Below are 25,535 nucleotides of genomic sequence, written 5' to 3'. Positions count from 1 at the left end.
AGTTAAAATAGCAAATTTTGTTATATTTTACTACAACTTTTAAAAAATCAACAATGTACATACCAGAACCAATTGAGTTGAATCAACTATATACTTTAAATGGGTATATGAATTCTATCTCAAAAGAGCTGTTAAAAAAAGTCACCCAAAGCTAGGTAACCTGTTTGACCCTGCTAGCTCTTTGACCTTGAGGGAGTCCCTGTGTCCCATTCAGTGTCCCATTTACTCCACCACGACAACAGTGATTATATTATAAGGTTACCAAGAGGATTAAATGACCTACAATTTATAAAACAGTATGTACTGTGTAACTGCTTGTTAAATCAATAAAATAGGCTCCAGAGCCATGTGGGAGAGTGAAAACAAATAAACCAAAAAGGCACAGTGATTTCGCCTTTTCATAAATTATGAATGAATCTTGAAATTGCTACAGTGATGTGAGGAAAGCTATCACCAGCTCACTACCCACCAACCTCATTTCGACTTGCTTTGTTACTATCTACTCCTTGCCACATGCAAGGTAATCTTCCTGAAAGATTTAAGACTTTACTATTTTTTTGTAAATATACACCCTGGCTCCCCAACTCTTGGTGTTAGTGATGGTAATAAAGAAATTTATAAGGGTTGTAATAATTTCAGGTAAGTACATAAATAGGACTTTACTGATGATGAAACATAAGGGTGAATTTTTGTAAACTTTTTTAGTAATTATAAAGGTTTATCAATTATTTTAATTCTGAATTTATGTGCTCATAAAGGATCTAATTTTAGTTTAAGACACCACCTGGGTTTAGAATCTTGGCTCAGCCACTTACTAGCTCCGTGTCCTTAGGCTAATTATTTAACCCCTCTAGGTCTCAGTTATTTCATCTGTAAGATATGGATAAAAGTGCCTACCTGAAAAATATTGTCAGGATTCAATAAGTTAACATTTGGAAAACACTAAGAATAATGTCTGTCATTAGTAAGAGCTCAGTAAATATCAGCAATTATGATTAACTGAATTTTATGAAGGAAAAGGCTATGACTAATAGTTTTTAGTGTAAAGATTTTCTACAGTCTCCATATATATACATTTCTTAGAACATCAAAATGTAACTATGATTTTTAATAATCAATCTCTTTCATACATTTGAGTAGCAGATCACCAAATCTAGCCTCTTTGAGAACTTATTTATCCTTTAAAATAAATGATATATAATTTTTTTTTACCTTTTGAGGATAAAATGAAATAGATTTAGCTAGTGACTGAATACTTCACAGAAGATATATGTATCTGACCCCTGGACACTATTTCATGTACTATTGCAGTGATTTAATAAATAATGGAGCTTTCAGTATTTTCATTTAATGTTCCCTTATAGTTTGCTAGATTTAAAAAAAAAAAGCAGGCTTATAGTTCATAATATATTTTTCATGACAAACATATTTATAACTACTTTTATGTGATTAAGTTTGAAAATTGGGCTCTATTTGAGTTTCTGGCAAATTGGACTTAAAATCAGTACAAATTCATTTTCTTGGATGACTAAAAAATTTCAGTTACTTACCAAATTTTCTCTTTCAATCCTTTGTTGTTCCCTCTGTCTGTTAAGAGCACTGTGATATAACTTAGGTGGATGACCAATCGATCTAGGAATTGTACTTCTGCTTCCTGGTTTTTCAGCCTGTCTTGACAGTTCTTTCAAAAGTCTCTGATTTTCCCGATCAATCTGTCTCACTTCCTCTCTTGTGAAAGAGTAGTTTCTCCTAGGTGCTACTGAAGGCTGATCTAAGTGATGTTTCTGTGGTCCCTTTTTATCTAATTCCAGAAAAGCTACAGAAATGAACGAAAAAGGGAAAAATAGTTAAAGACAGTAGCACAGCAATATGATAGTACATGCTTTAACTCTTAAAAATGGAAACTACATTAATTCATGAAAAGGTAAGTATGAAATAATGTTAATGACATCTAAACTACAATTGTGTAGAAAAAACCCAGAGGCAGCCTAGTTTTATGCTCATTGGGTTCTTTAGGGATAAAAGCTATACAAATACAATGAAATTATTTTAATTAGAAATGTACATGGTACTGGTTCTAAGATAGGTTATAATTTATGGAAAATGCTTTTGTTATGTTCATTTTATGTTTCCCTAAGGTAGCTTAATAGTTGGGGAGGTTAGAAACCTCTGGTTGAGTGAACCATACAATACTTAATTTCTACAGTTTTTGTTAGTTGGAAGGCACACTTCAAAAAAAGAAGTCCTCAGCAATGACTGATGGAAACAATGGCTAGAAAATGGCAAAAATAAACCCAGAATATTCTGAAACTTTCAACTTATGGTTGTAATATTGGCATTAAAACAAATACTTCTACTGTAAAAGTCAAACATGTTATTCCTAACTAAACAGAAGACAAAATGAAGACATTACATAGGAGTTTTTAACCAAGAAACCTATTATGTATACTATAATTATTAAATAAAATTTTTTACCAACATGTTTAATTCTTAAATTTCCACATAACAATTTTCAACAACTCTTAAATTTTCATAACAATTTTATAACAATTAAATTTTATAACAATTTTCCGGTACAATTATTACTAAACATTTGTTAGAAGTTTCTAAATTAAGCTCCCCGAATGTTTCAGCTTACGTCTGTACTAAAAATGAATATATTATATCATATGACATACTGGCGTATTTGTTTTTAATTTTTAAAGTAACCATTATTCGTTTTCACTTGAGTACCTTTATATTAAGCAAGTACCTTTTACTTGCTGAGTATTTTATATTGTTAAAAGCACAGTGCTACAAGGGGAAATGGCATTTTTTCTCCCATTTAAAAATGTGACTGTTAGAGAAAACTTAAAACATTTGAGCAGTCACAAAAACTTAAGTCTACCTCCCTACATTTAACTGAAGACAAAGATTACAGAAACTTAAAAAAAAAAATTAACAGTGGCTTCTTGACAGGAAAAATGAGGAAATTAATGCTTGATAATTTGTTGGAAACCATACCAAGTTAATGATAAAATCTGAATGAGAACACATTTAGAAAGATATAGATGTGCTGTACATAATTATCTTGCTTCCCAGAAATGCCCATTTTGTAAAATTTAATAAGGTTTTTAGATTGATCTAGCCATGTATGAAAGCCTTTAAAATGAAATTATAAAGAGAATTAAAAGTAAGCTATTTTCCTAATGGCATTTAAAAAAAAGTATTTAAAAGTAAAATAAGGCAATAGCAATAAAGAAATACAGAAGTTCGACATAATTCATTTTTTAAAAGAGCATTCTAATTCTGATGTCAAAGTATGGAGTGTTTATATACCGATACCTAGTATTACTATTACATTTTTCTAAAGTGGCTATATGCTTTAGTATGAGGCAACTTTAAATATATGATCCACTGTTTTTTCTAATTAAGATCTAAAAACTTTTTAACTTGAATAAACTTGCAGGGATACAAACATTTATACAGATATGTACATATTTAAACTTATATTTAGGAAATATTGTTTTTTCCTAATTTTATTCAACGAAACAATTTTGTTCAAGCCCTTTATAGTATTTCAATATCAGTGTTTAACACTGATAGTATTTCAATATCAGTGTTTACTGGGAGTATTTACTGGGAGTACATAGTACTTCAATATCAGTGTTTACTGGGAGTATCAGAGCTTTACTTTCTCTAAGCTAAGACACGGCCAGAATTTAAAAATTTCATGTATAATGCTACCACTGAAAATTGTATCCCAAGCCATATTAAGCCTTATTAATATATTTGTCGGTTAAAAAAAATCCACCCTGTAGACATATTCATGATCCCATATATATATATAAAAATGGTATTTGCTTTTTAAAGTAATTTTAAAAGTTTTTTAAAATAAAAATCTAACACTTATAAGCTGAGATCATAATTCAAAGAATAACAATTAAATTTACTAAGTTTTTTTGTCTTCTTTATGAACTCGTCAGATGAGAAATCCTATGACATTCTTCCAGTTCCCTTCCTCTGAATCTGGGCAGGCTTGTGACTGCACAGGCCAATATGATACAGCTGGGCCAATATGATATAGCTAAGGTGTGTCTCTTCAAGCTAAGCATTTTGCTTCCTGAAATACTTGCCCCTGGGGCCCTGAGCCACCCTATATGTCTGACTGCCTTGGGGCTGCCAGGCTGTTAAGAAATCAAACCACATAAAGCTTTGTGCAGGCACTATGATCCTAACCTTTTGAGTCATCCTAGGCTACTGCTTTACACATCTAAGTTTTGTGATCTGTTATCAGAGCAAGTTACTAAAACAAATTTGGTAACAGGAATTAGAGTACTACTATAGTAAAAACCCCAAATACATGGCACTAGCTTTAAGATCAGGTGACGAGTAGAGATGGAAGGGCCTAGAGACTGTTGAAGAGGATGAAGTAGCAGAATTTTAGGAACACTGTTGGCTGTGACTAGGTGCTTACTGATGCTGGTGGATTTGGCTAAGAAGATCTTCATGCAGAATGTTGAAAGTTATCAGTGGTTTGTTTTATTCACAATAATAAGACAGTATATATAGAGATGGACTAAAAAAGGGACTTAATCAGCCTTCAAGCAAAATTTTGAGAGAATATAAGAGCCAGGACTTACAGGGTTTAAACTATAATTACTCCTTCTTCCTAGTCTCTCCTGGCAGAAGACTCTCAAAGTACACAGAGCCACATGTAACTAAGGAAGCATGACTGAGGAGCCTCAGCTACACTTGGACCTGTTTTAGACCCTGGATCTTAAGGTTAGAAAATCTTTGGAAAGGGGAAATTTATTTTTGCGTTTGGGAGGAACAGAAATTATTGTGTGAACAGAGGATAAAACATGTCCCTAAGTTATTTGACAGTCCTATTAAAAGGGAGGGTCTGTACTCCTCCTCTTGAAACTTGGAAGGTTTATAACTGTTTAAAATAGAATATGGAAGAAATGAAGCTATGTGACTTCTGAGGCTAGGTCATAAAAGGTGATGAGGTTTCTGCTTTCTTGGAACACTGTACTTGGAGCTGTGAGCCTCCATGTAAGAAGTCCAACTATCTCGAGGCCGCCATCTGTGAAGAAGCCAGGCCACATGCAGAGGCCACATGCAGAGGCCACATGCGGGCCCTCTGCTCAGCAGTCCTGATCTTCAAATCATCCCAAACCCAGACACCAGACATGTGAGTAAACCAGCTCTCAGATGACTCCAGTTCTCTGCTCTTTGAGTCTCTCCAAATCCTAAGCAGTGGGAAAATTTCATATGTAGGAATAGCAACTGATATTTCATCGCTTTAAAGAAAAATATAGTGATAGACAAACAAAATAACTGTGGACAAAGTGCAGTCCACAAACAGGCAGGTAATTACTGTTTTTTTGTTGTTGTTTTTTGTTTTGGGGGAAGGGCAAGTCTAACTGATCAATTTTCCATAGTGATTATGGCTTTGTCAATTTCCTTATCTAGTTGTTTTGCTTTTATCATACATTTCAAATCAATGGCTGTTAAATCTTTTTGGTGTATTTAGTTAATTATTGTCAAACCTTCTTTGTCCCTTTTCGTGCTTTTTACATCTTTAATTCTATTTTGTATGCTAATAGGATTGATACTTCTATCTTCTCCTTGTTAATACCTACCTGACATATTTTTCAAGCCTTTATTTTTATTATTCCTAGATTACTTAAAATATATTTTTAGGTTGGATTTGATTTAAAAATTTTAATCCCCTCTGATAATATCCTCTGATAAGTTAAAACCATCTCCTTATATTGTTTGATCTCTTCTACGATCTTTAAAAAAAAAACACTTCAATTTCTTCTTTACTCTAATTTTTCTCCCTTCTTCTCTAACAGACTACAAATCTAATTCTATTCTTCTAAAATGAAAGTTCTTAAACTCTTTGGTCTCAGGACCCTTTTACTTACCTAGAGATTATTAAGGACCCCAAAGAATGCTTATGTGGGGTACATCTATCAATATTTACGTTAGAAATAAAAGTGAAAAAATTTAGATATTAATTCATCTGAAAATAACAAACCAATGATGTTAACATATTTTTATAAAAAACAAAAAAATTAGTGAGAAAAGTGGCAGAATCTAACATTTTTGCAAATCTTTTGATGCTTGCCATAATAGAATAGAAGACAATTGAATTCTCATATCAGCTTCTGCTTTCACTCTGTTGTGCAGTCACTGTCATGTAGCCCCTGGAAAACTCCATCGTACACACATGGCAGAAGAGTATAAAAAAACAAATCACAGCTTAGTGCTATTAGTGAAAATAGTTTTGTCTTTGTAGATCCCCTCTAAAATCCTTGAGCTTCATTTTTAACTGTTTCAAGTATTATGTTCTTTATCTGTCAGTCTGTAGCCTCCCTTGATTTTAGCTTTTCTCAAATGTTTGGTAATACTTGGCAGTGTGTTGAAGATATCTTAGATTTCCTGCTCACCTAGCTGGATCCTGTTTACTGCAGGCTGCCAGTAAAGGGATAAAACATGCTGCCAGGGAGGATGTGCTAGTAGCTAATCTCAGTATAGGAACCCCTCGTTATCCACAGTTTCACTATTTGCAGTAGTGTGACAGCTCACACTGTCCCACCTCGGATGCGAATCACCCCTTTGTCCAGTATATCCATGCTGTATACACTGCCCGCCCGCCCTTTTAGTCACTTAGTAGCCATTTAGTTACCAGATCGATTTTGGCAGTATCACAGTGCTTGTGTTCAAGTAATCCCTATTTTACTTAATAATGGCCCCAAGGCCATTTGCATAACTTTTATTACAGTATATTATTATAAGTGTTCCATTATTATTAGTTATTGTTGACCTCTTACAGTGCCTAATTTATAAATTAAACTTTATCATAGGTATGTATGATAGGGAAAAACATAGTATATATAGAGTTCCATAAAATCCATGGTTTCAGGCATCCGTTGGGGGGGATCTTGGCCTATATCCCCTGAGGATAAGAAGGAAGACTACTGTAAAGGTAACCTCTTTCTTATGGAGTGTAACAGGGTCCACGTCTCTCCCTTGAATAAGGTACTTTGCTTCATTCCCTCCTATGTTGTTGTCAGTTTAGCAATAAGCTTAACCAGTTTATTTGCTCATCAATGCTTCTTTAATCATATTTCTTTTTCTTATATTAGTTTTTCTTCTTAGGATACATCTGTAATGATATATCTAATTATTTCATACAGAATCTATGCAGTAAAATTTGAAGTGGAGCATTTAGTGTTTCTATTTTGCCCTCCATAGTCTTCCTTAACTGATCTAATTTTACCTACACGAAGTATGAAACATATCTTCAAATCTAGTCATGTAAATTACTTTACTACTTTCCCAGTAGGAGAGATTCATGCCAAAACACAATGTCTAAACTTTTGTTTAGGCTACTACTCGCTTTGAACATTTACATAGCAAAAGCAGGCTTGGGGTAGGGGTGGGAGGTCTCTCAAATCAGCCATCCAACTGAGCTAAAAGAGGCTAAATATTCAGAAATTCTAATAAATTTTCAAGGTCTATTTTAAAGTCAGATGTCTAATAATGTTAGTCTATATTGATTTTCCCTTATTCTTATATTTCTCATAGAACTCCAGAACCCTGAATTTAGAATAGGCCTTAGCAACCTCTATCAATGGCTCACACTGCAAATGAAGAAACGGAGGCACAGAATAGTTACTGCTTATCTATGGTCATGTGAATAACACCCAGAAGCCTAAAATATTTAATCCACTTGCAGAATTTTCTTCACCTCGCTATGTACGTTTCCAAATTCAACAGTTTCATTATTCCAGGGCCTACAACTGGGATACCTGATTTTATATTCTTTTATCACACTTTGTTTCATAAGCTTTCATAGTGTGAAATTCTTTCAAATTTACAAATTTATTAATAAATTTGTTAACAAAATTTATTTTAAACTAATAAATAACATTAATACTGTTAGCTAAACAGGCATCTCTCACTATCTGACTCTAGCTCAATGTTTGCTGTAATGGCTTGAAAATTTGTCACTCAAAATTCACTATCTGAATCAAAAATTAGTGAAAATGTTTAAATTGAGAGGATGTAGAGTATGTTGTGTTCCTACCTCAGCACCTCAGCTGTTCTGATAGGATCACGTCTTGTGCTTATAATTTTTAAAATGTGGTATGCATCATCACTATCATCTTCCTCACATTAAGTAAATTTATATTCTAAGGAAGTAGAAAAGTATATTCTAAGGAAGTAGGTGAGACAAAGAGGCACAGAAAAGCCCATATAGTAGTAGTTGAAAGTGATAATGTATAGTGAGAAATGAGTGCAGAAATGGCATAGTCATGCACACATCTCCATGGTGATTGTTATGATTTGGATTTCAAACACAGAGGTACCAACTGGCAAATGCCACCTTTGTTTCTGTATGTTTAAAAGCCTTGAGCACCACTTACTAGCAGGTCAGCGAGATCAGGGCTCCCTACTGTGCAACAGTATGAATAAAGCTTTTCTTCTACATTTTAGCTGTTTCCCTGTTGAAACGGTATTTCAGTGCTTCTATTATATTTGGGGAAACTGTTCAGGAATTTTAGGCGTGATTGTTATTATTCCCATTTCAAACTTAAAAATATATAGGCTCTCCATATCCAACTAAGTTTCAGAAATGAATTAGGTAAGAATAGTGAAAGACACCTGTATTTATTTTCCATGGAACCAAATAATTTTTTAGTGTCTTGGTACTCAGATTGTGGTACTTGGATCAGTAGTAATGGTATCACCACCAGGCTGGATGGAAATGCTGCTTCTTGGGTTCTGCTCTAGATTTACTGAACCAGAATCTATGTTTTAACATGATCCCCAAGTGACTTGTATGCATATTAAAGGTGACAAGCTCTGGCCTAGTGGATAAAGTTGGTTGCCCAATTAGCATACATTCCTATTTTCCTCTTCCTTACTTAACAGATCCCCAATTTTTTTTTAAAGACTTTTATCCCTTTCCTAAGAAGCCATGTCTTTCAGGGGAAGCTGACCTCCCCTCCTGATTCCCACCTCTAACTTTAGGGTGAATCCGATTGGCCTGGAATAATCCCATTACCCTTGTCAGCAACTATGTCAGGAATGGGAGTATAACCCCATTCTGGGCAATGAGACATAAGTGGAAGTCAGTTGAAAGTGATTTTTTACAAAGTTTCCTCTAATTTAAGATGAAGAGGAGACAATTTCTCTTTCTCTGAACACTGTCATGTCTGGACGTGAATATTAAACATTGCTGCAGATATTTCCTAGCAACCTAAGAATGAAGCTAATACCAGGGTAGGGGAACAGGGTGGTAGAACCTGGGTCCCTGAAGACATTTTTCAGCCACTGAATCAGTCAACCCTCAAGCTTTGTTTATCTCTGGACCTCCTGTTATGTGAGAAACATGGTTTTATTAGGAATTTGTTTTTTGCATCCAAAATCATCCTAAGCAATACAAACAGATAATCATTGATGGTCCTGAACGAAAAGCTCAAATATCACAGACTATTTTTCCATTAGATGGTTTTTAAAAACCGGATAATTCCAAATGAAAATCAAGTGTTTTCTTCCTAAAATAAGCTTTTTATTGGCGATGTCTGCTCATTCTCATTTGGAAAACAGAGTGGTGCTTATAATTTGTGGAATCAAATAGTACTTATAAAAATAAAAAATAAAAGAGTGAGTCTTTAAAATTATGATTTAGTCAAATAAGACCATATTTTTAAAAAGAAATAAAACTTGTAAGTCATATTATACACTGTTATCTTCTATAACATTATCTTTTCAATATCTATATTCTTACTTTACCCTAATTTCATAAGAAATTTTTATAAGATACTTTATAATGCCATGTGTTAGGCCGCTACTTTTAAACACATATAAATCACGGTAGAAATTATTAAAAACAATACAGCAATAGAAATTTGACAAACAAAAAAGGAAAATATATTAAGATGCATATTATTAAACAAAATATTAGTGAGTATGATCTCATTGGATGGATTTTATGGCTTAATTTTGATCACCTTCCAATTTTTGCATTAAAAATATGATTTTAAAAAATAATCCTGTCACTTTAAGGAAAAAAACTGACAGTATTTGTTGGCAATAACAAAATATGAGCGCTTCAGTAAAAATTAGAATTTTTGGTAAACTTGAGTTTGGCAGCTTTCCAAGAGCTTTATAACCAGACTGGTAGTGATATTAATGACTATGATTTCTGTATAGTGTATTATGAACTGTGTCAACATTTGTAAGCTCAGTGAACCAACATTTTTTAAATAACCTATCAGTGCTACAAAAATCATTCAAAATGTAAGACAAATCAATAATTCTAATGTAACAGATGACAAATTAATATTCATTTCAAATTTGACATTGCAACTAACATTTAAGAAACTACTACTTGTAGAATATTGGTGTGGTAGCAAAGAATATTTAAAATTAAAGAGGATATTAAAAGATTCCTCTATTTTCCAATCATATCTGTGTGAGGTCAGATTTTCTTCACATACTTCAACAAAAACAATATATCACAATAGTTCATGCAGAAGCTGACATGAGAATCCAATTACCTTCTATTGCCAGGTATTAGCGATTAGCAAAGATCACTAATTTTTTGGAAATATAGTTATGTTCAATAAAACATATTTAACTTATGTTTACATAAAGCTTATGTTAATACACAATAGATTTATTACTGTTCTTTAATAAACTAATATTTTTTTAAATTTCTGATTTAATTTCTAATATGGTAAATAGAACTCTAAGAGATGTAGATGCAGTTCTCAACTTGATGAAATCATCAATCTGATGAATCATACAAATAATCTTACAGACTAGAAAGTGGCCATAAGAATTTTTTTTTAAGTGGAAATTGTTACACTGGATGGCTTGATAAAGAATTATAGAGTTTCTCTAGAGAAGAATATCAAATATATTAAAGGTTATTATAATACAGAAGGAGGCACAGACTTATTCTATGTATTTCATGGGTAACTTATTACAAAAATGAAGTTTTGGTGAAATGTGAAATATATTTCTTATTAGAGTTGTGCAACAATAGAAACTTCCTCACAGTTCCTTCAGTTGACAAATATTGTCTATTATGTGCCAACACTGGCTAGATTTGGGGATTCTAGCAAGGAATAAGTTCCTGCCCTCATATTGCTTACACTCCAGCGGGAGAGATAAACAAACTTTACAAGTTCCAGGATCTAATAAGTACTCTGTGGAAGGAAATAGGTTTTTGTGACAGAGAGGCAGGGGTCGAGGGTATGAAGCTACAACATATAGAATGTTAAGAAAAAGTCTCTCTGAAGAGGTGATATATAAGCTGAGACCTGAGAAAAAGCAGCAGACTATGCAAAGAAAAAGAGCAACAAGTGCAAATGCCCCACAGATGTGCAGTGTGTTCTGAGAAAAGTAAGAAAGCAGTGTGACTGGAGTAAAATAATAGGAGACTTTAAAAAACAGGATATGATGCAGAGCAATGGTTCTCATCAACCTTAATAGCATATTGGACCAATAGCATCAGAATCCCCGTGGCAGGGCCTAGGCATCAGTATCTGTTTTAATAGTTTGTTTTTATAATTTGTTTTACTAGTTCTCTAGATGATGCTAATATACCACCTGGGATAAGAATCACTGATATCAAGTCTATTAGGCTATGATAAGGAATTTAAATTTTATTTTTAATATAAGAGTAAGCCCACTGAAGAATTAAGAAAGAAACTAGTAAGACTGACTGACTTTTTAAAAGGTCACTCTTGTTGTTAGCAGAAGCAGCAGAGGGGCAAGAACAGAAAAAGCCTCAATCCTCAAAGTTTTAAGAGACTGAATGAGTATTTATCAGGAATGATATATTGAGTGGAGGCTTAGCCACTAGTTGATGATGGCCAAAGTGGAGAGTTCAATTTTTCATACACACTAAACCATCAACGGATATAATCAGAGCAAAGGAAAAAGAAAAACCTACAAAGGAGGGAACATTCACAAGTGTAAGCTGCTCCAAAATACACTATCGATCCAACTACGAGTTATTTTAAATAAGAGATTTATTTATGCCCTTATATTGCCACAATATGTAAATTATAAAGCTAAAGATTTATCCTTTCAATTAATATTTCAAAGACAGAGAATCCAATTTACAACTTAAAAATGTTAACTGACCTAAATCTAACCTGCAAGCCCAATATTTTTACAGTTTACATAAATGAGTCCAAAGGAAAGATTGAAGCTGCTTTTATTTCACCTGGAATGTACTGTTCCTTTCAAACTAAATATGGATAATAATAAATTGATACAGAAATACAGCAATAAAGATGATTCTAATTCAAAAATATATTTTAAAGCAACTGAAACTTGAATTACATTATTTTGTCAACTAGGTAATTATTTTCAAGTAATGCTTGTTAGCTTTTAACTTAAAATCTGAATAGTACCCCATAGTTTACTCTGAGTTCTTTCATTTGCCAGCATTCTTATCACTTTCTCTGGTATGAAGACAACAGGTCAGCTATTTTATCCTCAATGCTTGCTGTTGGCTTCCTTAATGAAGGAAGTAAAATATATTCAATGCCAATGTCTCTATCAAACATGGGAAAATCTAGCTCCACTTCTCTCATTATCTTATTCATCTGGTCCCTCTAGTTGAAGCAGTTTCTAGTCTTAGCTGTTCAGCTTTGTAATACTAGAAATAACGCCATTCCTAATATTTTTATGGTAAAATGGAATGTTTGGTAAAGTTATAGTATCAATTATCTCAAACAATAAAACATATCTACTAGAAAAACCAATGCAAATTCATAGCATTTAATATTTAAGCTTAATATACCATTAAATATTTAAATTCAATATACAGTTTTTAAAAAGGAAAATAAAATTACCTTTCAAAAGATGATTCAGGTCCATTGTGTCATGTAAGTCTTTTTGTTTATATCTGTGGTCTCCACTGGAATCTAACACTGAAGACTTTGAGGTGAGATTGGACCCGGGTTTTTCTTTCCCTTTTTTGGTCGATTTCGAAGATTTTGAATTATTTTTTAAATCCTCAACATTTCCATACACTTCCTGACTCACATTTTCTTGCCTTTTAACTCTTACTTTTGGATGATTTGATGCACCCAGTTCAAATGACTGAACAGGGCTGATATCTGGAGTCGATAAAGGAGTGACATCTGTCACAGTATCTTCAGATTCCTCAGTGTAATCACCGACTTTTGGTTTAGTACTTGAAGGCTGTGTTCCTGATGATTTTATTCGTGGTTTATATTTATGTTTTGGTGACAAGTGGGTTACACCAGAGAGATGTTTCTTTAATGATGGAGGTGAATCAGATGTACTGATATCAGACCCTACATCTGAACAATCTGTACCTGAACTTGAAGATGAGGAGGACAAAGAGGAAGAGGAACTACTTTTGGAATATTTTTTACTTATGCCTTTTTTAAAGTTATTAGATGGTTTAGCTGACTTGGACCTGACATGATGTTTTTTCCCATCATCACTGCTTTCCTCTCCATCTGTATAGTAATCATCTTCGCCTTCTTTTACAATTTTGGGAATTCTATTTGGAATGGTCAACTGTACTTTATGTCCTTTTGTAGCATCACACATCTTTTTTGATCTTGAAGAAGGAGTCAACAATAAAGAATTTCTGATTTGTGTATTGTCATTTTCTACAGGGTGTTCTTCTAGAGGAATTTTCTCTTTTCTTTCATTTTCTTTCTCAGTAAGATCATTTTCTTTTCTTTGCATTCCAAATTTCAAGTTTACATCTTCTGTATCTTTGTCTAGTCTCTCTTTAGGGTCACCATTTTGCTTGTCAAAAACTGAGTTACTTTCACTTTTCTTTGCTTCTTCAAAGTCACTGTCAAAGAAAGAATGGTCCACTTCACCTTCTGATATATCTCCGAATTGATCCATGATGACAAAAATATATCTGAAAAGGAGAAAAATATAACCATCAGACTGAAGAGTAATTTCCAAATATTTTTCATCTTTATATAATAATTCCTAATTTTCCCAAACTGAGAAGTTTGGTTAATATATAAAAAGAAACATGAGCCTAAAAAAACAAAAAGAACAACTCAGCAGAGTGACAAGAGCAATATCAAGTTATATCAATGATTTGAAAATAGGTCTAATAGTTCAGTTCATAGGAAAATAATAGATCATCGAGGCAGGCATACTGCAAACATGGACACTTAGGTGAACGCCAAGGAAAATCTGCCTTCTATAAATTAAAGACAATTAGAGTTTAGAATAAGATGATGTTAAAACCTCATGAGATCAGCTAAGCCAGCCCAAACACATTATTTTCGTGGAAGTAGTCCAATGAAGATTGACACACTTCCCCATTTCAGCACTTGTTTTTGCCCTATTGTGTCCTACAGTGCAGGTACTGAAACAGCAGCAGAAAGAAGATGACTCCTATTAAAAGTAAAAACTGCCTCAATCCCTTCAAATAAAACCACTAAGGCACATACATAGGCTATACAGGTAGCTCGGAATCAGACCTCTGAATATTTAATCACAAACTGTGACATAACCTTTTAAAGTAATTTTTTTAAAAATGAGGACCTTGGAAGGCATCTGATTCCATTTCTGGAGTCGAAAAAACAACAAACACACAAATGAACAATAAAAAACCAAAAAACCAAGAAAGGCCCAGAATATCTTATTGTTGCCAGAAAGCACAATATCCAGATATGGGGTAGTGGTAATAAAACAAAGGATCCAGTTCAAAGGTGCTTGGACTGTCCAAGCTGGACAATTTAACACTATAAAACAAAAAACACAAAATATACGTAAAAAGGAAAAAGTAATTCTGGGGAAAGTCATGAGTCCATAATGATAATCAAAAGGGGCAAATAGTATGAGTTATGTTAAAGGAAAGAAATATATAAATTTCCAATAACATATATCTAACAATCTAATTATGTGCTTACTATATTCAAATTATGATTAAATAACATCCAATCAAGCAATGATTATGTAATCTGTAACCTAAATCAGTCATGACACTCTGCAGCCTTTAATTGTTTAAGTGATGCTGCAACTTATAAAAGCAAGTATAAACATGATTTTAAAATCAACCAAATTTATACCATTAATGTGATAAGTTAAATATGATAGGTTAAAGTATATGTGGTAATACATTTTATCATCACTGGATAATCTGTCTGGTTTTAAGGTTTTAAAAAATAGAAGAGATTATGATGTATTAAACTTATAAAATTTTAACTGTAATCTACTTTTAAACACTTAAGAGAACCTGATTAAATCAGAAAGTTTAGACTTCCTAGGTTTATAAATAATGTCTAAGTGCTAAGGAAGATGTCCTCTATTACGTCTATAAGCGTGCCTTGTCAGGAGTTTGAAGTATTTAAGAAAATCAAATATACTAAAATTGCAATTGTGCTGTTTATTAAGCAAGTTTGTAAATGGTGTAAAATGTTCAGGGAAATGTAAACTAAGCGAAAATTAAAGTATGAGTTTTAAAATTCTAAAACATTACTAGATTTAAACCAAAATAAGATGTTAGGTAAATTTTAAAGATTTAAGAAAAATTAGATTATAAAACTTTTATCAAGTAAATATTAAAACAAAAGAAACATTATTTCCTACAACAAATTAATGCCCTAAATCAGAGGATTCCAGCACCCCTGCCTTGGGTTCGATTAATTTCCTAGAACAGTTCACAGGACTCAAGAAAACCCATTTACTCACTAGATTACCAATTTATGACAAAGGATATTGAAGGATACGAATCAACAGCCAGAAGAAGACATACATAGGGCAAGGTCCCGAATAAAGAAACTTCTGTCCTTATGGAGTTTGGAGGTGGCACCGAAGCACGTGGAAGCCCTCAGAAAAACAACCAATGGGCTGTTCTCTTGGGTTTTTATGGAGGCTTCATTATATAGTCATGATTAACTAAGTCATTGGCCATTGGCAATTTAATCTCTAGGCCCCTCTCCCCACCCCACAGGGCAGGGGTGGGACTTAAAGTTCCAAACCTCAAATCTGCTCAGTTCTTCTAACCCCCAGTCCTCACCCTAGGGAGGAGTCCAAAAGTCACCTCATTAACAAATACACCAGGATCCCTCTTGACTTATGAAATTCCAAGGATTTGGGGAGATAACTAGGAAATGTGGATGAGAACTAAATGCCTTATAAATCCCAATATTACACAGCCCCACTCTCGGGTTTAGGTGCTGTCACTGCAACACGTTGGGTAAGGGTAAAAAATAAATGATTGCTCATCAGAACTTAATAACCCTTCTGGTCCTCAATGAGGTATTTGCCAAAGCTGCCTGCAAAGCCGACAATAGAAATACTAATGCTTTCATGATAGATCAGGAAAACACACAAATAAGAATCTGAAAATTTCCAAACTGTCATTTTGTTACTGTGACTTTACGTTTCTGTAGTTAGATATATAATACATCCAAAGAAGGTAACCGATTGGGTACTCGAAAATCTAGGCCCAAAGTAAACATCTGTTTTTCGGAACTTTGAAGCTCCGTTCACCATCCCTCCTGATCCCGCCAGGTAGCAGAGGATAACTGACAACCCCTGACGCCTCAGGATTCAGGTTCAGGTCCGCAGAGGTGAGAGGCGGTGACCTAAGCCCGGCTCCTGGTCGCTACCACTTAACTCCGGGCCGACCCCGACTCCCATGCTAAGCCCGAACGCGTCCTGAGGACTGGCCGGGCCGTCCTTTTCGGGGACCGCTGCGGGTGTGGACGACCCCACGGACCTGCCGGCTCGGAAGCCTCTGTTGTGGTTACACCCGGCGCCCAGGGCTGGCCGGGCTGGAGAGGCGGCAGGGCAAGGGGCTGGGGGTGGGGGTCCCAGCCGGCTCGCCTCCTCCACCCCCGCGCGGGATTCCTTATACCGACCCTGCGTGTTTGCCGCTGGCCCGGCTCCGGAGAGGGGAAACGGATCCCGAACCGTGAGGAGGGAGGCGGGCGCGGACAAGAGGATGCTCGCGCGCCGCTCACCTGCGAGCCGAGGCCGCTACGGCCTCCACGCGCGCCGCCCGCGACGTTTCGCGCTCGCGCGCACGCGCCGGCGCGCTCCTGAAGCCCCGCCCCCGGGCTCCCAGCAGCACCCCTCGGCTTCCGGAAGCGGAGAGAGAGGAAAGGGGAAGTTGGTTGCAAGGGCAGATCCGCGAGCGTCGCGGTTCCCGGGCCGGTGCCAAGCGCTGGCTTTTCGTCGCTCCTGGCAGCGGGCGTCATAGAGCACGGTGGGCCGTGGCGACCGAGAGAGAGGCTCTATCTGCCCCGCCCGCTCTGGGTGGCGCGGAACAAGAGGTAAGGCCCGCCATTTTCCAAGGGGAAGGAACACGTGAAGAAAGTAATGGGCTTCCAGAGAGTAATTGTCCAGGCCCTCAATTGCTCAGTGCTTCGTCAAGGCCTTATTGCTGCCTCTCCCACTGTGAACGGCAATGCTGATGAGTCTGCTTGTTGGTGGCTATTTAATAGGAAAAGCTGCTTTCATTTTTTTGTAATTCCTTACCCAAACAGCAACAGCAGAAACAATGGGTGCGGCTGTATCTTTGTGATTGTTCATATCAGCAAATTTCAGTTCAGACAACTAATTCCAGGGGCTGGTAACACCCACCAGTAAACGAGGTGGGTAGGTCAAACAATCTAAGAGAAAAATGATTTCTAGAATATATTGAATGCCATAATTTTTCATTTTTGAATTCACAGGCACATAATAGGGTGGTAGAATAATGTCACCACAAAGATGTCTACCTCTTAAGTCTCAGAACTTGTGAATATGCTACTTTACATGGCAAAAGGGACTTAGTTATGTGATTAAGGATCTTGAGGTGGGAAAACTAACCTGGATTATCCAGGTTAATGTACTCAAAAGGGTCTTTATAAAAGGGGAGGCAAGCAAGTCAGTAATCGGAGATGTGGCCGTTGAAGCAAAAGATAAGTACAAGCATGGTGACTGTAGTTAGCAACACTGTGTATATTTTAAAGTTGTTAAAAGAGTAAACCTTAAAAATTCAGATCACAAGTAGAAACTATTCTCTGTTCAAGGTGATAGATGTTAGACTATTGTAATCATTTTGTGATATACACATATCATTTTGTGTACCCTAAACTTAGACAATGTTATGTCTGTTTTGTCTAAAAATGAATTTAAAAAAATTTTAATTAAAAGCATCAAGAGATCAGAGTGATGTTAGGGGGCTGCGAACCAAAGAAAGCAGGCACCTTTGGAAACAGACAAAGAGAAAAAGGGATTCTCTCCCTGAAGCCTCCAAAAGAAGACCATGCCAAGACCTTGATTTTAGGCTTTTGGTCTCCAGAACAGTAAAGAGAATAAATTTGTGTTGTTTTAAACCACTAAGTTTGTAGTAATTTGTTATAGCAGCAGTAGGAAACTAATAAAACAGGTACTCAAATATTTTTACATAAAGTGCAAAGAAAGTTAGGAACTAAGGGTTAGCCATATCCTGGGCAGCCTCACTAAGGAATCGGCTCTAGTTTTGTTCTTCACAGTGCATTTCGTACTTGTACAGAAAGTCATTTTGTTCTTTTTTGTAGGCCGAAAGGTAGAATTTCACTTCATTCTGCTTGATGAGACTGTGCTGTCACCATTTCCCAGGGATGCTTGTCTACTCTGTAGTCAAAGTTTTTTATGCAAAAGAGTCTAATAGATATTTTTCCAAAGATGTACAGATGGCCAATAAGCACATGAAGAGATGTTCGACATCACTAATCATTAGAGAAATGCAAATTAAAACCATGAGTTACCACTTCACACGCATTAGGATGGTTAATATAAAAATAAAAAACGAGGGTTGGCAAAGATGTGAAGAGTTTGGAACCCTTGTGCATTGCTGATGGGAATGTAAAATTGTATGGCTGCTGGAGAAAACTGGCAGTTCCTCAAAAAATTGAGCGTAGAATTAGCATATGACTCAGCAATTTCACTTTGACTATATACCCAAAAGAATTTGAAAGCAGTCTCAAACAGGTATTTGTACAACCAGGTTTATCGCAGCATTATTCTCAGCCAAAAGATGGGGGGAAAAACATGTCCATCAGTAGTGAATGGAAAACAAAATGTGGTATGTACATACAATGGAATTTTATTCAGCCAAAAAAGGTATAAAATTAATAATACATGCTACAACATGGTTGGACTTTGAAGACATTATGCTATGTGAAAGAAGATAGACAAAAGGACAAATATTGTATGCTTTCACTTCAGAAATTAGAAAAGATATTACTAGGGGCTGAGAAGAGAGGGGAATAGGGAGTTATTGTTTAATAGGTACAGAGTTTCAGCATAGGATAATGAAAATTTTCTGGAGATGGGTACTGGTGATGGTTGTGCAACAATGTGAATATACTTAATGCTACTGAACTGTACACTGAAAAATGGTTTAAATAGTAAGTTTCGTGCGTATTATACCATGATAAAACATAAACAGAAGAAATTATTATATCTCAAACTTTAATTTTGGCTCTTTCTGGGCTGTGGATTTGTAAAGCTTTGCCTTTCCTCTGGTTTTCTTTTCCTGCAAAGAACACTTTCTCAGTTGCCTGTATTGAGAAATGAGCCAATAAGTGTGTGAACTAGATTGTAAATAAGCTCTTTCAGGACTAAGAATTTATTTGCTTTGTGCCTCTTCATAGTTCTGGTCATAGATCATCATCAATTCTTGGGTGAAAAAAAGGTACTTCCCAATCACTGAATCTGGACTCTTGTCAGAAAAAATGTAAATAAGATCCCCATCTCCTTTTTAAAAATTCTCAGTTATAAACCTCTTGAAACAATATAGGTTTAGCTATATCTATAGAGAGCTGCTAAGAGACCTATCCATATTATCTGGAAGTTTTTTCATCTGTGCTAAACTTTCCTTATGAACAGTAACTACACACCAGTGGACAGATTTTTTTTTTTTTTTTTTTTTTTGCTGTTTGTTTTTTTAATTTAAGAATCAAATTTTGAAAGATGAAAGCTTTACTGGGTTAAAGTTTATAAATAATTTTAAATTAGATTAGTTAAGTTTCATATTTTTTGAGTATCTTAAAGGAGTAGCTCGAAATATCCAATGCTATAATAAACACAGGAAGTTGAGAAATCTGAATGACATAGAGTCACAGACAAGGATCGAATTTTCCTTTAACTCCCACAAAGCAGAATTAGTAGCAGTCTTGTCACCATAGAACTTTGTAATGCCTATATTATAAAATGTATTATATTGCTTTATGCTTTTTCTCCTACCTTCTTTCTCCCCCCACCCCAATTAGATTGTGAGCTCAAGGACAGAGACCATATTTTATACTATTTTCTAAAACACCTGGCTAATATTTTTAGACAGAAGGAAAGAATGAACAGAAGTCACATAATACCTTGTAGAAATTTGTCATCTATTTAAAAGCCAGATGAATGCCATTATTGTATTGGTTTTGTAAGGACATTATTTGTATAATGTAAAAACCAGTGTATTTGTTCTTTGACATTACATAGCTTTTAACTATTGTATTTGAAAGATAGCATAATGAAAGAGAATCCTATAGTTTAGGTCTTACCATCCAGCTGTGTGATTTGGGGCAAGTCATTTAACTTCTGAGCTGCAGTTTCCTCATCTGCAAAATGGGATTATAAAACTTTTTATAGAGTTGTGGTGAGGAACATGTTTTAAAAATAATTTCCAAAAGTTAAAGTTTGTGTTCAAATATGAGATATTATTTTTATTACAGACTTTCGTCTACGTAATTATTCTAGACATATTATAAAAATATCAGATTTATTCATTCAGAAATATTAAGGGCCTACTCTGTGCCAGCCTATGTTCCGGACTCTGATTAATTCTCTAATACTAAAAATGTGTTCTCTTTCCTATAGCAAATAAATGACAAATCAAAGACACTGACTTAGGTGATATATAAAAGTTTTATTTAATATTATGTACATAGTGTTAATAAAATATTCAAAATCTTTTCTAATTTATGCAAGTACACTTAATAATTGTGTACTGCCTACCTTTTATTTTACTCTGCTCATGACGATTATCATGAAACAGCATATAGATCAGTTGAAAAAGTTTCTCAGTTCACATGCATTTTAGAGAAATTAGGTAATAAGTAAACACAATTCTTCGTAATCTGCTGCCCAATAATATTGAATATCAAAATCTAAGTGAGCTTAGATTTTTTTTTTTTTTTTGGCTTTATATTGGCTGTATTAGAGTAAAATAAAGCTAAATGATATTACCAAATTCCCAACTGGCAAAAATAGTTGTGTACTACCTCCCTTTCCCAGGCTCTTTATCTCATAGGTAGATGGGACTCAATAATGAATAACAATAAATTCCAAGAACAAGAAATGTGAACTTTAACATTTGAGTGATAAGTCACTAGATGCTACTGATTTGGGTGAGCAGCCAGATGATCCACCAGAAACTGTAATTAGTGTATTCTGTCAAAGTAAATTGTGGTAGGTTGTTAAAGTAATAGAACCAATGATTTACTCCTTCCTGTATTTAAACCCATGTGTTGGCTGCTCCCTTATTTAACTTCTGGTTGGGCCATATGATTTGCTTTGGCCAATGAGACATTAACAAATATGATAGGCAAGAGCTTAAAAATAACTTGCACGTCGCAACCCTAAGATTGTCATGTGAAGAAGCCCTAGTTAACCTCTTAGAGCATAATACAGGGAGCAGAGACAAGCCATCTCAGCAGAGGCTCCATAGACCAAGCAGCCCCAGGCAATGCACAGCTTCACTGGTGACCCCAGGCAAGAAGAGTGAAAAGTGCCCCCAGCCCAAAGTGCAGACCCACAAAATCATAAGCAAATAAAATGGTTATTTGGTAATAGTTTGTTATACAACAATTAACTTGTTATACAGCAAGTTAATTGACATACCACACTTCCCTAAATTGCAGGTCACAACTTAACTGTAAATTGAAATTATTCTGTTTTTGTGATCTATACTTGTTAATTCTTTAACTTGATACCAGCTACTTTAATTTACAACCTTTTGTAATTCTCTTTCTTTTTGATAATTAATACAAAGTCATTTGTGCCTGAAAGTTTCATGAATATTTTTACTTACAGGTATACCTCAGAGATATTGGTTCCAGATCATCAGTATAAAGCAAATATTGCAGTAAAGTGAGTCACACTTTTTTGTTTGCCAGAACATGTAAAAGTTAATGTACTATAGTCTATTAAGTGTGCAATAGCATTATGTCTTAAAAATGTATATACCTTAATGCAAAATACTTTATTGCTAAAAAATACCATTGTCTGAACGTTCAGCTAGTCGTAATCTTTTTGCTAGTGGGGATACTATCTTGCCTTGATGTTGATGGCTGTTGACTGATCGGGTTGGTAGTTGCTGAAGGTTGGGGTAACTATGACAATTTTTTAAAATAAGACAATGAAGTTTGCTGTTTTATCAACTAAGTTTATGTAATCTAATTGCTTTGTTGTCATTTCAACAATTTTCACAGCATCCTCACCAGGAGTAGAGTCCATCTCAAGAAACAACTTTCTTGCTCATTTCCTCTTGTGTGCCACTGAAGATCTCTGCTTCACCATGGGCCGCCGACCCGCCCGATGTTATCGCTATTGTAAGAATAAGCCATACCCAAAGTCTCGCTTCTGCCGAGGTGTCCCTGATGCCAAGATTCGAATCTTTGACCTGGGGCGGAAGAAGGCAAAAGTGGATGAGTTCCCACTCTGTGGCCACATGGTGTCGGATGAATATGAGCAGCTCTCTTCCGAAGCCCTGGAGGCTGCCCGTATTTGTGCCAACAAGTATATGGTGAAGAGCTGTGGCAAAGATGGCTTTCATATCCGAGTGCGGCTCCACCCCTTCCATGTCATCCGCATCAACAAGATGTTGTCCTGTGCTGGGGCTGATAGACTCCAGACAGGTATGCGGGGTGCCTTTGGAAAGCCCCAGGGCACAGTGGCCAGGGTCCACATTGGCCAGGTGATCATGTCCATCCGCACCAAGCTGCAGAACAAGGAGCATGTGATTGAGGCTCTACGCAGGGCCAAGTTCAAGTTCCCTGGTCGTCAAAAGATTCACATTTCCAAGAAATGGGGCTTTACTAAGTTTAATGCAGATGAGTTTGAAGATATGGTGGCTGAAAAGCGGCTCATCCCAGATGGCTGTGGGGTCAAATACATCCCTAATCGTGGCCCCCTGGACAAATGGCGTGCCCTGCACTCATGAGTCTTCATGCTGCCTCTCTTCCACTAATAAATCCTTATTTCTGTCAAAAAAAAAAAAAAAAAAAACCCAAAAAAACAAAAACAAAAAAAAGAACCAAAAAACCCCCCACTTTCTTTGCTCATTCATAAGCAACTTCTCATCTATTAGTTTTATCGCGAGATTGCAGCTATTCACTCACATCTTCAGGCTTCACTTCTAATTCTAGTTCTCTTGCTGTTTCCACCATATCTGCAGCTACTTCCTCCTCTGAAGTCTCGAACCCCTCAGTCATCCACGAGTGTTAGAATCTACTTCTTCCAAAATCCTGTTAATGTTGATATTTTGACCTCTTCCCAAGAATCACAAATGTTCTTAATGGCATCTAGAATGGTGAATCCTTTCAGAAGGTTTTGATTTACTTAGCCCAGATATGTCAGAAGAGTCACCGTCTATGACAGCTATATCCTTACAATTATATTTCTTAAAGAGTAAAACTTGGAAGTCATAATTACTCCTTGATCCATGGGCTGCAGAATGGATGCCATGTTAGCAGGCATGAAAACAATCTTGTACATTTCCATCAGAGCTTATGGGTGACCAGGTGCATTGTTAAGGAGCAGCAATGTTTTGAAAATAATTTTTTCTTTTGAGCAATAGGTCTTAACAGTAAGCTTAAAATATTCAGCAAGCCATCTTGTAAATAGATGTGCTTTCATCCAGGCTTTGTTCCATTTATGGAGCACTGACAGAGTAGATTTAGCATAATTCTTAAGGGCCCTACAATTTTTGGAATGGTACATGAGAATTGACTTATACTGAAAGTCACCAGTTGGATTAACCCTTAGTAAGAAAGCCTGTTCTTTGAAGCCTTGAAACCAGGCATTGACTTCTCTGTAGCTATGAAAGTCCTACATGGCATCTTCCAATAGAAGGCTATTTCATCTACTTTGAAAATCTGTTTAGTGTAGCCACCTTCATTAATTATCTTAACTAGATCTGGATAACTTGCTGCAGCTTCTACATCAGCACTTGCTTAACCTTACGCTTTTATGTTATAAAGACAGCTTCTTTCCTTAAACTTCATGAACCAGTCTCTGCTAGTTTCAAACTTTTTCTGCAGCTTCTTCATCCCTCTCAGCCTTTATAGAACTGAAGAGAGGGCCTTGCTCTGGGTTAGGCTTTGACTTAAGGGAATGTTGTTGTTGGTTTATCCAGACCATTAAAATTTCCTTTATCATCAATAAGGCTGTTTTGTTCTGTTTTGATTTTTTGTCATTCATGTGTTCACTGGAGTGTAGCACTTTTAATTTCCTTCAAGAACTTTGCATTTACAACTTGGCTAACCTGGTACAAGAGGGTTAGCTTTTGGCCTGTCAGCCTTCAACATGCCTTCCTCGCTAAGTAAGCTTAACCATTTCTAGCTTTTGATTTAAAGTGAGAGACTTGACTCTTCCTTTCACTTGAACACTTAGGCCATTTTGACGTTTGAATACTTATATTTTTCATAAACAATTACTGCTTGAAAGTTTACAAGAAAGTAAGGGGTTAACTGACCTTAGGGTCTTATAGTGAATCAGAAGAAACTAGAAGAATGATATCTAGGTCTTCTGACTAATGTTAACATATTTATTCATAATCTTCCCCAAAGTGGCCAAGGGCAAATCCTGTGGCTATCTCCAAGATGGGCCGTGGGTTGAAGGAGAAATAGTGAAGGAAAAGATGCGTCGTTTTGGCAGAAATCAGGTGGTGTCTACCGATTTACACTGCATAACATTTTAAAGGTCATCTCCCCCCCGCCCCTCGCCTCCATAGTTCATCCTTATAATAAAGCAGATGTCATTCCCATCTTAAGAGAATGATGAAGATAACCTATGGAGCATTCAATCAAACCCTGTCAAAATGTACTGGTTTTAAGGAATATAAGGTATCCCTACTTAAATTTGCTCTTTAACCCTTAGACCTAGAAGGACTCAACACTGACTTCTGGCAAGGAACACCTGGATTCTAATTTAATACCTGACTTCCAGACTCATCTCCCTCAGTACTTCCTGGTCTATTCACTTCCCTGTACCCTTTTACCTCACCTCTTAGTGTTCCTCAAACCCTACACTGGGTAGAGGCCCAGCTACTAGATGTTAAGAAAAAGTCTGAAATGTCCATGCTGACTTAGCACCAAATTGGCATAAGCTTTATATATTATGACCATGTGTGTACATTTCTTCAGCTCTGCATTATTTTGGGAACAGTATATTGGTGTTTTGGAAAGATGGCCTTTAGAGCTACAGATGAGGGCTCTCAAAAGTCAGATCAGTTTCTCCTTTACTGGTTTAAGTTATAA

General features: G+C 35.7%; 2 protein-coding genes across 3 annotated transcripts in view; one reads left to right on the top strand and one right to left on the bottom strand.

Moving 5' to 3' along the window:
- The window catches only part of CFAP97 (cilia and flagella associated protein 97), a 29,970-nt gene extending 12,882 nt beyond the window's left edge, over positions 1 to 17,088 (bottom strand). The window contains exons 1-3 of one of the 2 annotated variants that reach the window (XM_011364012.2): positions 16,998 to 17,088; positions 12,876 to 13,930; positions 1,551 to 1,816 (exon numbers count right to left, since the gene is read on the bottom strand). In XM_011364012.2, coding sequence (XP_011362314.1) covers positions 1,551 to 1,816; positions 12,876 to 13,914 — 1,305 coding nt within the window. In that variant the 5' untranslated portion in view covers positions 13,915 to 13,930; positions 16,998 to 17,088. Of the gene's footprint in view, positions 1 to 1,550; positions 1,817 to 12,875; positions 13,931 to 16,895 lie in introns of both variants that reach the window. The other variant, XM_011364011.2, reaches the window with a different exon arrangement.
- Positions 17,089 to 17,126: 38 nt separating this feature from the next.
- On the top strand, positions 17,127 to 24,441 carry LOC105294701 (60S ribosomal protein L10). The gene is made up of 3 exons (XM_011364010.2): positions 17,127 to 17,309; positions 22,090 to 22,146; positions 22,488 to 24,441. The coding sequence occupies exon 3, from the start codon at positions 22,574 to 22,576 to the stop codon at positions 23,216 to 23,218; it is 645 nt and encodes a 214-aa protein (XP_011362312.1). The 5' UTR covers positions 17,127 to 17,309; positions 22,090 to 22,146; positions 22,488 to 22,573; the 3' UTR covers positions 23,219 to 24,441.
- Positions 24,442 to 25,535: the final 1,094 nt, after the last annotated feature.

The sequence above is a fragment of the Pteropus vampyrus genome, unplaced genomic scaffold (genome assembly GCF_000151845.1).
Source record: "Pteropus vampyrus isolate Shadow unplaced genomic scaffold, Pvam_2.0 Scaffold92, whole genome shotgun sequence".
NCBI classification, from domain to species: domain Eukaryota; kingdom Metazoa; phylum Chordata; class Mammalia; order Chiroptera; family Pteropodidae; genus Pteropus; species Pteropus vampyrus.
Note: the sequence above shows the minus strand (reverse complement) of the source record. Positions and strands in the feature narration are given on the sequence as shown.